The sequence below is a fragment of the Protomyctophum bolini genome, assembly GCF_963924005.1.
Source record: "Protomyctophum bolini genome assembly, chromosome: 18".
NCBI classification, from domain to species: Eukaryota; Metazoa; Chordata; class Actinopteri; order Myctophiformes; family Myctophidae; genus Protomyctophum; species Protomyctophum bolini.
This window is the reverse complement of record NC_137879.1, coordinates 20,861,012-20,875,609: the sequence shown is the minus strand read 5'-3', so window position 1 is coordinate 20,875,609 and position 14,598 is coordinate 20,861,012. Positions and strand designations below refer to the sequence as shown.

Here is a 14,598-nt window from a genome sequence, read left to right as displayed (position 1 = left end):
ATGTACCCGTGGGGCAATTAGCTACGTCATTGTTCACCGCCGGACACCCGCTGGAATCAAGGAATGGAGTTAGAATGGATAATAATACGTTTATAATGCATTACAGGTAAGCGAACTGACGTTTCATTCAATACGGGGACCTTTAACTGCGCAGCGGTCATGTTTTGCTGGTTTTAGCCGTTGGAGATGTGTTGTAGTCGCCTTACACCGGTTAGCAGTCAGAGTGAGTGTCATGTCGGATGGACCAACAGCGCAATGAGCATTTCATTGAGCGCACAGAGCCACCGGTTCGGTGTTGTCGAGCCCCTCCTTTCAGCCATAGCTGCTTGTTCCGTTCGATAGGGCCATTACAATATCACAAGTCGCGTTTTTTGATTCAACGGGGACTAGAAACGGGATAGTAACATGCCACGCATTGTTTTTACAAGCGGCAACGCACGCTATGCTAGCACAGTAGCACGTCCTGGTGCTAGCACAGACCGACACTCAGGCTCAGCGCTCTCCTTACAGCGGTGCTGTTAGATGTCCCGTGTTTACGTAGGGTAATTGTTTGGCCGTTTAAATCTCAACAAGGCATTTCACCCCCGTGCCCGAAATGTTTATTACAGTCACGTTTTACGCGTACAGGATCATGCCATCACATCGCATGTTATTGTCGTTGTTTATCAGACGTCCATTACAAATAAAAATGTGTGATAAAATGTACGTTTCATTTATGAGAGGAAGAGATGCCCCATTCGTTTGTGAAAGACCAAAATGTACCCTATGCATGTTTCAGTAGCATTGTTAACGTTCACCGTTACCATGGCGTTTTCAATGAGGTTTTGTGCGCGCGTAGTGCACCTCAGTCACTCTATCATTGACATGGACTTTAAATGTAATGTTATTTGTCCCACAGTGTTCATGACTTGACACCGACGTTTGAAATGATGTTTTATATAACCGGTTTGCTGCGCTGCGTGTCAGAGGCCTAGTCGTCATTTTGCTAGCATGTAAGCCCAGTCAGTGTGAACCAGTCTGCCGGGAGCAGGTGGGAGGGAACAGTTGTCGTAAATGTGCTCCAGTCCAGTCAGGGTCACTCAGGGACCAAACTACGGTTAGTTGTGCATTGTGTTACATGATCATTGTAAGACTTTGAGTTTGGCCACCATGTAGGATTAAATGCGAGTCATTTCAATATGCCTTGCGTTTCTGATGTCTGTTTCTGATGTTTGCACATAATTATTTTCAAACGTAGACGATGTAACGCCATGCCAGCGCAGCTACAGTGGAATTTTATAGTAGTAATAAACAGCTGTAGCTGGACTGTGTCCTTAAAAACATTCCAGACTCGAAAACATAAACACGTCACAAGTACACCGTTTCATATATACACACTTTTAGTGGGTGAAAGTCTTTATCGGTGACTTTTGCTGTGTGGAAACGATATATGTGAGTCTCAATGAAGATATTAAACTACGCCTCCAGCACCACTTTTTTATGTTTGTATTAATCCAGCGTAGACGAGGCAGATATAGTAGTTGTCTAGGTAGGATGCAATGGTGCCACAAGATGTCTTGAAAGCATTGCAGCAATAATAAACATTTAGTAAATGGGCACTGAACACCTTTATGAGAAATGTAGGAAACGGCAGACTTCAGTAAAGTACAACATTCAGAGGACATGGTTACCGGTATACAAAAAAGGATTAAACTTGATCACAAAATAAATCTCTATCTCTAAAAATCTTTTTGAAAAAGTTTAATGTACTAAAACAATAACCTGCAGTTGTGCTATCATGGCCATGGGTCCAAGGCACAAATGACTGACGTGATTTCTAGTTTATAATAGTGATATGTTTAGTTTAGAGGCAGTGCATAACAGCAGTCTGAATCATCCTTAAGCAGACTTATTTATAACTTATTTATAACGTACGCCTAGTTGCCTACCTGCGCTCCTATGACAGAGGAGTTTCTCTCACAGCTTGCTCTTTGTCGAAAGAGAAGCAACCAAAAATACTGAATTGATACCAACTTGATAAGTGTTACCTGATAGCGGCACAGTGTTGGTAAGGTTTATAAGCCGTGTATCTCCCCACAGCAATGAAAAATGACCATAGTTGACAGATCTTCTGAGAAGTCTGACCACGAGACGGTCGGCTGCAAGCGCTCCTCCTTCTCCAGCGGAGACGCCGTGATGGACAGCAGCTGCTCCAGTAGCTGGGGAGTGGGTCCCACCATGCCTAGTGACTCTCCTAGGTTGAAGTCCCCGGGGGGCTGCATGGGCCCCACGCCTGGAGCCACCATCTACAACAACACACCCCATTCAGTGGACCGGTCCAAGGAACAGGGTAACTGAGAGCTCTGGTGGTTTATCGTCAGCTGTACCATTTTGCCATTTGACTTGAAACCTAGTGGGAAGCTATCTAAAGGTAGCCTTGCGTAGCGAGCCTTCATCTGCCTTTTGCAATACATATTGCCCCAGGCAGATTAAGTCTGGCCCCTCTCATTTGTGGGAGGACTTCAAGGCCGAAATGGTGATGGCGAGAGAGTGAGAGGGACGAGACTAATATCCACACAGTGAAATTAATATCGCTAGGCGAGGCTAATCTAAAGGTGCCTGCACACTGCACGATTTAGGCCATCTCATAAATTCATTGCATATAACACTGAGATTGGAAAAACGTGTTACGATTTAGGCCATCTCATAAATTCATTGCATGTATCACTGGCGAGATTGGAAAAACGTGTATCTGTTTTTCCGCCTTGTCATGCTCGGTTGTGAGATGAAACCTACGCCTGGAGCTGACAATATCGGCAAGCCTTTTTCATTAAACTGCTGTCAGATATTGATTGATTTCAGAACATGAATGACATTTCTTTATTTTTACCCGTTAACAAAATTATAGTGGTATGGCATTGAACAATTAGGGGTTAAGTGTCTTGCTCATGGACACAGCCAGGAACCTTCAGTTTCTACCCCTTCAGCTATGGCCACCCACAGCTTTTTTGAATGCTTGGCTGTCTTGAATTAATTAATTGAATTAACTATTTTCTTTTGTGGAGCAGAGAAATCCTTTTAAAATCAATACAATTATTGATGTAATACTAATTAGCGGGATAATAGTGAAGTGGTCATATCATCATTGAGAAAGAAACCACTTTAGGGTGATTCAAGACCCTCCACTTTGTGTCCTGCATCACCCTGTCGATATGTACAGTATTTCATTATCCCTTACATATTGAACATTACTCCTACCGATAAAGACATGGGCATGCAGAAATACAGACTTAGGGGTAGGTACCCTCACAAAAACATGCAGTAATCCTGGTCTCTAAACTGCCTCCCCCTGGTCAGCCGGGGCGCCTGATGGAGGGGAATGGAACTGGTTGGAATAACGTGTTCCTTCCACGCGCTACGTCCAACCAGGGAAACTTCCCCCTGTCAGGTGTAAAGGAGCAACTTGGACACTCAGGCATGAAGGAAGCATGAGTTCAAGTCCGTCGATCTCCCCAGGTTGGCGGAGGGTGTGTAGAGCCCAGGATCACATTAGATAATTGACACAGGGGTGAAAAATGGGTTCTATCCCACCCTGGACTTAATAGCCAGGCCTATGTTTAAATCCCAGTGAAACTATTCTTGAAATGGCTTATGGAGCATTTAATGGCACGATGGAATACATTATCTAGCTAGCTAAATAACCATTTGGGCCCTAATTGTGCTTAACAATGTCTACTTGTGTCTTGTCTATTTTTAACCAGTGATGACCAGCGGGGATGGCATTGCTCTTCCCCAAAAAGTTCTGTTCCCCATGGAGCGGCTTATCCTGAAGTGGAACCAGGTCCACCGCATCGGGGCGGGACTTCAAAACATGGGCAACACCTGCTTCCTCAACTCTGCCCTGCAGTGTATCACCTACACCCCTCCATTCACCAACTACATGTTGACACGGGAGCATTCTAAAACATGTATGTTGTTTTCTTTACTCCCTTTGGTGGATTATCTTATTTTTTACGGTGATACTTTGTTCCATGGCCTACCTAATTACAAATATTCAATACATTAACAGTCATTATTACACAGCTTCTTGGTTGAGTGCTTGATTCTGATTGGCAATCACTGAATTCAGTGGTGTGTTATTTTTGAATAATGACTGCTGAGCTCAATAACAGACCGCTTTCTAATCAAAGACCAAGAAGAATGTTTTTGAAAACATTTGAAGCAAGAAGACAATGCAGTAACTGAATATTGATTCTATTTTATCGACACTTCCCGTTGTTTTCTGAGGCGACATGTTGCACTGGATGCACAAGCATCCTATCCACAAGCTCACAACACGTTGCATTATGACACGTTGTGAGCTTGTAGATATGCTATTATTTAATTATTTTAATTTCTTTAAATGTTTTGAATTTCTTAAACATGTATTGTTTTATTCTTTGCTCTATGCCCAAAATAGGAATTACATTTTCTATCGCATTAACCTTGAATTGTATACCTGTGTTTCTCCTGTGCTAGGTCATGAGCCAGGCTTCTGTATGATGTGCACCATGCAAAACCACATCATTCAGGTTTTTGCCAATTCTGGGAATGTCATCAAGCCCATTGGTGTCCACAATGACCTCAAAAGTGAGTGGTTCTCTCAAAATCACTATAGTAAATGTTGCATAAAATAGGCTATCCTTCAAACACACAGTAGGAGGCACTATCTTGCTGTTTAGCTTCTTTTGGAGGGAAAACTTTGCAGGACTAAAACCTTCAAAGTCCAAATCATCTTGACATCACCACAACTAAATATGTATTACTGGTTAGATAACACGAGCAGCATCGCATTGGAGCAGTGTTATTTATTAAACTTAATTCTGGAAGAACAGAACACGTATGATATTGTTATTGTATATAAATATAAAATATATAAATGTATTATTTTGTTCTAAATATCCAGTTGGTCTGTCCATGCAGCTTCTAATGTTTAATTGTTTGCTTCTTACGCAGGGATTGCAAAGCATTTCCGCTTTGGAAGCCAGGAGGACGCCCATGAATTTCTGCGTTACACACTGGATGCTATGCAAAAGTCCTGCCTGCCTGGAGCCAAGTGAGTATGAACTGCCATGCTGTGCTGTAGTTTCTACTATTTTAGTATTTGAGGATTTTACTATATGAAGATCCACTCTGGTCCGGGTCCTAATAAAAACAACACAATCAACAGGAAGTGTGTACTGTGTAGCTGTTTTTTTTAATCCCAGACCTGATGCTGTTTTGCTGTTCATTTTTCCTTCTTACAGATTGGACAGGCAAACGCAGGCAACCAGTTTCATCCATCAAGTCTTTGGGGGGTACTTAAGGTCCAGAGGCAAGTTAATATTTTTTATCAACATTCTGTTTGATTCATTTATACAATTGTGCGCGCACACACACACACACACACTCTGCATATTGTATAAACAGTTAATGTACTGTGTGTGTGGTTGGTTCAGTGATTTTTGATAAATAATTCTGGTGTCTTTTCCCCACTACAGTCAAATGTTTAAACTGCAAAGCAGTCTCTGATACATTTGATCCTTTCTTGGACATTGCATTGGAAATTAAGGTAAGAAAAGTATTCCGTCTTAGATATATTTATTTTCACTGTATTCACCAAGTGCAATACAATTCACATTCTACACACTGCTAGACTCTCAGCATTTCTTTGTATTTTTTAAACCTTCAACAGAACAATAAACACAATTTGTTTTTGTCTCTATGCAGACAGCCCCCACTGTTAGCAAGGCTCTTGAGCAGTTTGTCAAGCCAGAACAACTGGAAGGAGAAAATGCCTACAGATGCACCAAGTAAGTGGCTGTATGAAGTCTGTACTGTATTGTATAATACCCACCTGTCTACTTAATGTCTGTTCCTCTAATGAGAGAACAGAACTTTCAGCGAAGATAACTGTATTTCTGATTTATCATAAACAAGCTGATTAGGATAGCTATTCATCTCTATGGAATTAGAAATGGTATTGTCCAGGCCTGTTTAAATAAAAAATATTTCATGTTTTAGAATGTCACTTATATAAATAAATATATAACGTGGACCCTGTAGGTCATAATAATGAATAATAATGAATTGCATTTTTATAGCGCTTTTCCAAGTGCTCAAAGCGCTTTACAATGGTTCATTCATTCATACATTGGGAGGTGAAGCGGCGAACAGTCGACGCCAGCGTCCTCACTTCCCACCCCCAATCCAACCCTTGATGCTGAGTGTCAAGCAGGGAGGCACTGGGTCCCATTATTTAGAGTCTTTGGTATGACCCGGCCGGGGATCGAACCCCGACCTCCCAGTCTCAGGGCGGACACTCTAACCACAAGGCCATTGAGCTGGTCATAACAAAGTGCCTTCATATACAGTACTAGTGCGATGCAGGTCTATCCATGAATCATGATAGCTAAAGATAAGTCATCCTGTGTTCCACTTCTATTCTACAAGCCTGTGTTATTGATTTGGCAATTTGTCTACTAATGTGTCTCCCCTGTAGGTGCAAGAAACTAGTGTCGGCCACAAAGAGATTCACCATCCACCGCTGTTCCAATGTCCTCACCATCTCACTGAAACGCTTTGCCAATTTCACCGGAGGCAAACTCACCAAGGCAAGTACAATAAAACATTTTAAACTTTGTTTATCGTTAATATTATGCCCAAAACGGGGATGCCAGGTTGAATGTGGTTAATAACACAGCCAGCTGTTGTTCTATCGTTATCAGGATGTCAGGTACCCGGAATCGCTGGACATGCGTCCCTTCCTGTCCCAGTCCCAGGGGGAGTCACTGTTGTACGGGCTCTATGCCGTCCTGGTGCACTCTGGATACAGCTGTCATGCTGGACACTACTTCTGCTACATCAAGGTATTATAGAAACTCCCTCTAGCTATTCTAAAAATATGTAGTGACTTAACCAATTAAGAACTGAGGCAGATTCTATGCTAATGACCCCCAAAATGATATGTATCTGGCTGCGGACCCCCATCTGAAAATGTTTTATACCAGGAACGCCCAGAAGAATTGTGTTTAAAAAAAATCTCAACTATTTAAAGATCATTACACTTTCAAGAGTTTTCAGGATGAGAATCACTGTTTTCTGAAAAAGCATGTGTGTGTGTGTGTGTGTGTGTGTGTGTGTGTGTGTGTGTGTGTGTGTGTGTGTGTGTGTGTGTGTGTGGGGGGGGGTGGGGGTGGGGGTGTGTGTGGTGAATTTGTATAGTCTTATCGATCGTCTTCTTTGTTCTTCCTTAGGCCAGTAACGGTCAGTGGTACCAAATGAATGACTCCTCTGTGTCCATCAGTGACATCAGGACTGTGCTCAACCAGCAGGCCTATGTCCTCTTCTACATCAAGTGAGTATAAAAAAAACGGCTTTATTTCTTAATAACTGTTTGAAAATTGGTATCTGGATGAAAATTGGTATTGGTATGAAAATCTGTTTATTTTCTACTCACAAAAGGCTGTAGAGATGATAGATAAAAACTCCATTTCATTGATTAGATAAAAACTCCATTTCATTGATTACTATGGCAATATAGAACTAACACTTATTGTAACAAAAATGTCTGTTACACACCAGAAATAGACTATAACATTAAAATGTATGCTTAATTCTTATCTTTTATCATCCAGATCTACTGATGTTAAGAATGGAGGGGACTACAACCTCATGAGCCGCAACCCCGGCCAGTCGTCCCCGCGGCCAGTCATAGCGCCTCGCATCAACACCACCCCCCGACACACCAACACTGGCTTCATAGGCCCCCAGCTGCCCCCACAAATGACCAAGGTACTGTTGCACGCACTGCTGACATTCTACGGACCTATATTGTTTTCAAGTGTTTGTCAAAGGTCATATTTTCCATAAAATGTGTTAGGTCTATAAATGCTATAAAAGAATACTAATACTAAAACAGTAGGAAACATAAATATACAGTAGGTTATTATGCTATATGACTTATTATTATTTGCAATGCAAAGGGGCTGTCTTGGAAGGGGCACTGTAACTATTTTAGACATCATAAACCTTTAGTCAACCCGGAAACGTAATTAAAGAAAATAGCATTTCCTAGACCACTAGATAGAAAGAATGCTTAACATATTGTGGATTAAACAGTAGTCTAAAATCAAATCCTCTTGACAAGTGACTGTAGCTGGCTAAGGGCCGATTCATACTATTTTAGAGACGAATAAAAGTCGGTTTGGCTCTGTAGAGCCTACAATTTGACGTCATTTGAGGTTCGGGGGGGAGGGGGGGAAAGCGGGTACCGTCCTAAAGTCGTCTCTTCGGTGCTACTGAAAATGTCTGACGAGGCACTACAGCGCCAAAACAGCTGTAAAATAGGAGTATGAATCGGCCCTAAGACATGAAAATAATATTGTTCTTGTGTTTGTGTTGCAGAATACCCTCCACATCAATGGGAATGGCTCTTTAAGAGACTATCCCTCCAGCTCTAAACCTAGCACCAGCAGCAGTGGTCTGGGTAAACCCAGCCATGGACTTGCCTCCTCCACCATCTCCCACCGTCCCACCGCACTCCCACACGCTGACATGCGGCGGAAGCTCTCCTTCTTCATTGGCCAGGTTAAACAGAGCCGCCCGTCCTCGTTGGCGACAGAGTTGTCATCCTCTTATGGTCCGCCTCCCTCTTCTTCTCAGTCTACCTCAGATGTCCGCTCAGACCTCCACTTTGTCCCACGTCAGCTTCATCACATCAATGGCAACTCTTACGGTAATGGGGACCACCACCGTGGAGGGAACGGAGCATCGTTCTTGGTGCCGTATGGCCATGAGTCATCTGACGAGTCAGACCAGGAGACTTCCATAATGGAGAATGGCAGCCAGGTCAAGTCACACTTCAATGGGAGGAATGGAGGAGGGGAAGCAGCCGTCTATGGCCCGGCACCGCCACCCACCAACGGAGAGACTGGAGAACACCATAACGCTAATGGGGAAGCAGCCGTCTATGGCCCGGCACCACCACCCACCAACGGAGAGACTGGAGCACACCATAACGCTAATGGGGAAGCAGCCGTCTATGGCCCGGCACCGCCACCCACCAACGGTGAGACTGGAGCACACCATAACGCTAATGGACTGAATGGCTCACCCAACGGTATTTCCAGGCCCAGTGAAAACGGACATCAGAACGGCCACCACAAAGTGAACGGACACAGGACCACTGAGAAGGTTCGCTCACCCTGGTGTATTACGTCTCGATAGTTCACACCAACATTTATTTCCATGCAATCAATTCATACCAACATTTATTTCCATGCAATCAATACATGAATGTATGTTTCCATTCTGTGCTGTTTAGGTCTCTGGCAGCAAACAAAGCAGTATGTCGGCTGTGAATGGCAGTGCTACTAATGGCTTGGACTTAGACCGCTGTCAGCCCAGGTGAGATTACCGTTCTGATAATATACTGTACATTATATCACTGATTGAAGGAATACATGATAAAAGTAGTCAAGGAATTAAGAGTCCTAAGACTATGAGGATATGCTACAAAGATAACAAATGAGCAATGTTGTTTGTAGTATCTTGCTGTACAGAAAGAAAATGGGTTATTTAATTTCTAACGGTGGAATTCAAATGAGAGTGGAAGATGATGAAGATTAGGCAGAATATCCACAGAATTAGAAAACCTATGCCACTCTGCATGAAAGCCTCAGAAAACAACTATGTGTATTTTCTTCTGCAGCAAAGAATTGTATAGCTCTGCTACAAACCAGGCCAGCTGTTCGCAGGCCATCTCATCTCAGCATCCTACTGCAAGCCAAGGCCAGCATCTCTCCACTGATGACATAACAGCTAAAAGTCTGACCAACCCTCTGCCTCAGCCCACGGCCTCCTCTGCTGCCAGCTCACCCTCCCCAGCCACTGCCTCCAAGAGCAACTCTTCATCCTCCAGAGAATCGACATCCTCATCTTCACATCAAAGCAACCCATCAGCCTCGTCCCTCCAGGCAGATCGCACTCTCGTCGGTAGCGAGGATGTCTCGACAGCCTCGCATGATGCTTCAGCACAGACTAATGGCTTAACGGCAGTGGGGGTCAAAGGACAAGCGGAGGCCAAGGAGTCCCACATGAACAAGCTCAGCTCCAGAGGCAACGTGAAGGAGAGGCGATCTTCACAGGACAGGGATAAAGAGAGACCATACCCTTCCTCTGACAGGAGCCAAGAGCGGGACAGGGAGAGACACTACCGCGACAGGAGCCGAGAGCGAGACTCGGATGCAGACCGTTACCGCTACAAACAGGACTATCGCCATCGTCATCATCATACCTACCACCACCATCGCCGTGACTCCTCCCACCGAGACCGCTCGCCCGTCCGGGACCGCCACCACCGCGACTGGGAGGGTGAGCGCCGCTGGGAGCGCACCACTGTCCACCACCCAAGGGAGCGTGATCGCGACCGCTGCTACCACCACTACCATCGCCACCACTCCCGAGATGAGCGCGAACGTGAGCGGCAGGGCCATAGCCGCTCTCGCCATGACGACTCTCACAGCACCCGCTGGAAGGAGGACGGCAGAGAGTCACGGGAGGCCAAGGGCAGGGAAAGGGACCCCCTGAAAGAAGAGACTTCCTTGTCTGCCCCGGCGTCACAGACTTGTAATAACAAGACTAGGGGGTCTCCTCTTCGGTCCCCACTCTCCCCTCCCCTGGGACCCACTTTCCCTCCTAGTAGGGAGGATCAGGACAAGAAAACATCTGCTAGTGTTTTCCTAATCAAAGACAGAGATGACAGCTCAGAGCGGCTTCGTTTTAAAAAACACAAAAAGAGCAAGAAAAAGAAAAAATCTAAGGACAAGGACAGACACCGTGACAGCGAGTGAGTATTTTTACCTTTAACTATTTTATTAGCAGTTTTCATAACAAAACTAATATAACCTAATTTCCACCCACCGTCCGGGCTATAGGAATGCGACTACAGGTCCCATAGAACCACAGCATCCGGACTAGGGTTCAACAAAGAGTTGCTAGGGTTCAGGAAAGAGTATAGCTCGGCAACAACCCAGGCGAGCTGTTGGCAGGCCATCTCTTCACAGCATCCTGCTGCAAGCCAAGGCCAGCAACTCTCAGGACTTTAAACTGCTCGCCCAGGGACTGACTGTGGCTTCTTGTGGGAGGACCAGTCAGACAGTTAGAAAATTGGACTTAAAGAATAAGAGACAACAGGGCGAGGTACTAGGTATAGTAAAATTCCTTATTCTGTAGTGATTAAGCAGAGCAAAGTTTAAAATATTAAAATTCCCAGAAGGGTGAAATGGTTTTGACTGAAGTCTGTACCACTCTGTCTATGGTCCTGGGGAAAGAGCTGAACTGACTTAACGACTCCTATTTCTTTACAGAAGATACTCCCGGGCCTTCATTCAATGGCTCGAGTCCATCAGCGAGCTAGACCTTTCAACACTAACAATAATAACTAATCACTCGTAAATCTTTAATTGATTACATTTATAAATGGTTCATATATAGTGAACTCTTTTAACAGACAATTTAGACCGTCAACATAGAGTTTTAATGCAAGGTCTGTGGTAATGAGCGGCTCGACACTTTTCCACATCATCGCAAAAAACAACAAAAAGGCCTTGACAGCAAAAAAGCATAGCGTCAAAGTTGAGGAAACCAACTTAGACAGGCGAGCTCTACCCTGGCAGAAAGCTCATTGTCCACAAGCAAGGTTGCCAAGTTTACATTTTGTTTATTCAGATCTTTTATTTTACTTTTCCTCCAGGAGTTCAGATGTGGATTCCTCAGACAGAACTGCCGAAGGCAAATCTTTAAAACACAAGAAGAAAAAGCGGAAGCGCGACAGTGACAGCGAGAGTAGGGAAAGCCGCAAACGCCGGCGATCTGATGACGATGGAGCCAAACACAACAGCAGCGGCTCTCCTGAGAAATGCAGGCGCACTGGAGGCAAAGATGACTGCCATCTTGCTTCTCCCCTCACATCACCAACACCCACGGCAACTGAAAACACCGCCGGTCACTACCATCTAAATGAAAACACAGGTATTACAACAGATTTAACTACTGCCGCAAGTGAATCAGAAATTTAGAAGGAAAGGCTGCTTGAAGGAGCACTAAAACTGTGAAATGTGCCAGTAAAGCGCCAATTTTCCACGCAGCCCTCCGCTGCGTAGATATGGTTCTACCAGAGTTCAACAGTGTTGTAAGATTATATACAGATGGGTGCCACGTCTTAAATTATCATTTATATTAGTTTGTTTCTTTGTTTATTCTTTCAGACTAAACTGAGTTTTAAGTACTTAAGTACATGTACATGTTAAGTACATCATTGGTCTTTATCTGGACAACAAACTGACAGAGGGTATTGTCTTATTCTTTTAGGCAATGGCTCCAGCCGAACATATTCCGAGAGAGCCTCCACCTCCTCAAACGGCCCGTGCACCACCATGAAAAACTGACCATATCCTCCTCAGCCAGGCAAAGAACAAAGTGAGCTGGTGTTCTTTTTCAATATTTAATGGCTAATATCCTCTGCTGGCTGCAATGCCATCTTTACAGAGGGCAGTTATTATGAACATTAATAGCTGTATTGTATTAACATATTTAAAATGTATAACTCTTTATGTGTAACTCTCTTTTCTCTCCTTCCAGACTTGGAAACTAATTATGTATGGCTCAGCGTCTTAGAAACAAGATAAAACATTTTCATCAGCAAAGGAATGAATCATGAACCTTTCGGAAGCGGTGCTTAATCACTGGGGATATACTGTATTTTTTATTACGCGTTAAGATTCTTTCTTTCGTTGCTTTTTTAAAGACGTTCTTATCCTCTCACTTATAGTGAACATACTCGAACATTTATGATGAAAACGAAAACAAAGATTAATATATACTGTACTTCTATAGACACAAATCCAAAAATAGGAATGGAAAACAAAGCTTGGAGCTCACAATATCTCCACTGCTGCTCAGCCGAAGACTCAGGACTTTTATCATCACACACTATCTCCACCCGCTTCAAGCAGACAAGGAATATGGATGAAAGAAATGGGAGGATTTGCTACCCGCAAGACGGACCATGTGACTCATCAAAAAGTTGGAGGTCACGGTTTGAAGATGTCAATGTATCTACATATCTGTAATGGAAGCCCTAAACAAAATGGTGAAATTGTGGGGGTTTTTTGGGGCTTTTTTTTTAATTATTCCCTCTAAAGAAGGACAATAGGACAATAATACAAGGGAGATGTTTTTTGGGGGGATGAGACGGGAGGTGCGTGACAATGGGAGCTGGCTTCTGTGTTTGGAATTACCTCTACGATGTTAAACTTGATTTATACTTTGTCAACAACAGTTCCGCCTACTGAACATAATTGTTTAGTTGTTATCTGGTTGTTAGTGTGGCAATATATAAATTAGGTTTAACCCTGGACAGATTTGAGGACATTTTGTCTCCCACCCTCCCAGCTCTTTTTATGTTTCCATTTCTGTACTGGAGCCTAAAATTCAGCCTCCCCCACCTTTTCACAGATGTGGAGATTGTCTCTATGTCATCCTTTATTTCTCTCATCTTTTTTCTCACGTTTCTTTGTCTTTATTTTTAGACTTATTCAAGCATTCAAAAAAAGTTCAGAAAAAGAAATCGATCGCTGCGGATCTTTTTTGTGTTTGCTTTTTAAAAGAAAAGAAAATGCAGTTTGTTTCTTTTAGCGTCCATCAGAAAGAATACTGTGAATTTGATTTTGAACTGTACTATCAGTTATTTTTTTATACATGTAAAACAGTCCTGTATCAGGATTATCAAGAGTTTTTTTTCTATTCGTTGTCATCTTGGTTTGTTTTTAGAAATTAATACCCCCTCACCACAACTTAGAACCATATTTTATGGATATAAGTCAGTAATGGGTATGGGTTTTGCTTTCTGCTTTGTCTTTTTTTCTTTCTTTTTTTACAATCTCTGAAAGACGAAAAAAAATGTTGGAAAGAGCAGATGTTATCCCTTTGGTTTAACAATAAGCATGTCAGAATTTATACATTGTACAAGGTATATATGAAAAGAAAGCCTTAAAATACATTTGTTAATGTCAGAAATTGTAAGTCGCCCCTTCTCTTACTGTTTTCACAAGTTTGTAGTGTGAAGTTTACATGTACACTAAAGGTCCTTTCAGATGAGCAGCGATTAACTCGCCTAGTAATTAATTTTCAATGAGACCTGCGTTTATTTTTTCTGTACGTGCGGAGAAGTCGAGGAGCGACAACGCAAGCATATCTATTTACGTGGGCGGACTGGGCGCGGTCCCGTGAAGTTGTCGTGTGCGTGCCCGTGAGCGACTAGATCTGGATTCTGTTGAGCTTTTCTTTTACACTTGTGTTGACGTGCCTCTCTGACCTGTCGTTGATGCAGGCGACAACGCCTGCGTTAATCAATGCCCGTCTGAAAGTACCTTAATGGTGGAAGATGTGATGCCACGGATTTAAGATGCTTCTTCTGTCTGACATTTGTACAGCAGATATTAATTTGTTTTTTTGGGTTGGTACCAGGTTAAGGGAAAGCCCACTAAGGTTGATGGAGTGAAATTTCCACAAGGCCAAAGACGTATTCGTATTCAGGCT

General features: G+C 43.3%; 1 protein-coding gene across 4 annotated transcripts; it reads left to right on the top strand.

Moving 5' to 3' along the window:
- The first annotated feature begins 42 nt into the window (after window positions 1–42).
- Window positions 43–14,561, top strand: usp42 (ubiquitin specific peptidase 42). 4 transcript variants are annotated; one of them, XM_080788894.1, is made up of 18 exons: window positions 43–106; window positions 2,062–2,329; window positions 3,741–3,947; window positions 4,498–4,608; window positions 4,975–5,074; window positions 5,265–5,332; window positions 5,499–5,569; window positions 5,728–5,810; window positions 6,500–6,611; window positions 6,726–6,866; window positions 7,254–7,354; window positions 7,635–7,791; window positions 8,404–9,192; window positions 9,323–9,405; window positions 9,710–10,846; window positions 11,753–12,030; window positions 12,370–12,477; window positions 12,640–14,561. In XM_080788894.1, the coding sequence occupies exons 2-17, from the start codon at window positions 2,089–2,091 to the stop codon at window positions 12,444–12,446; spliced, it is 3,756 nt and encodes a 1,251-aa protein (XP_080645020.1). In that variant the 5' UTR covers window positions 43–106; window positions 2,062–2,088; the 3' UTR covers window positions 12,447–12,477; window positions 12,640–14,561. The 4 variants fall into 4 exon arrangements, 2 of the variants coding, with proteins under 2 accessions (XP_080645020.1, XP_080645019.1); XM_080788893.1 differs by having other exon boundaries at window positions 47–106; window positions 2,080–2,329; XR_013965745.1 differs by lacking the exons at window positions 12,370–12,477; window positions 12,640–14,561 and adding an exon at window positions 10,935–11,206 and having other exon boundaries at window positions 47–106; window positions 2,080–2,329; window positions 11,753–11,889.
- The last annotated feature ends 37 nt before the right edge of the window (window positions 14,562–14,598 follow it).

What these genes read in the sequence shown, in the direction of transcription:
- usp42 (XM_080788894.1), top strand. Translation starts at nt 2,089, where the DNA reads ATGACCATAGTTGACAGATCTTCTGAGAAGTCTGACCACGAGACGGTC. An exon ending in GGACCGGTCCAAGGAACAGG is followed by an intron (nt 2,330 to 3,740) that starts GTAACTGAGAGC and finishes ATTTTTAACCAG; the next exon opens with TGATGACCAGCGGGGATGGC. An exon ending in TTAGACCGCTGTCAGCCCAG is followed by an intron (nt 9,406 to 9,709) that starts GTGAGATTACCG and finishes TTTCTTCTGCAG; the next exon opens with CAAAGAATTGTATAGCTCTG.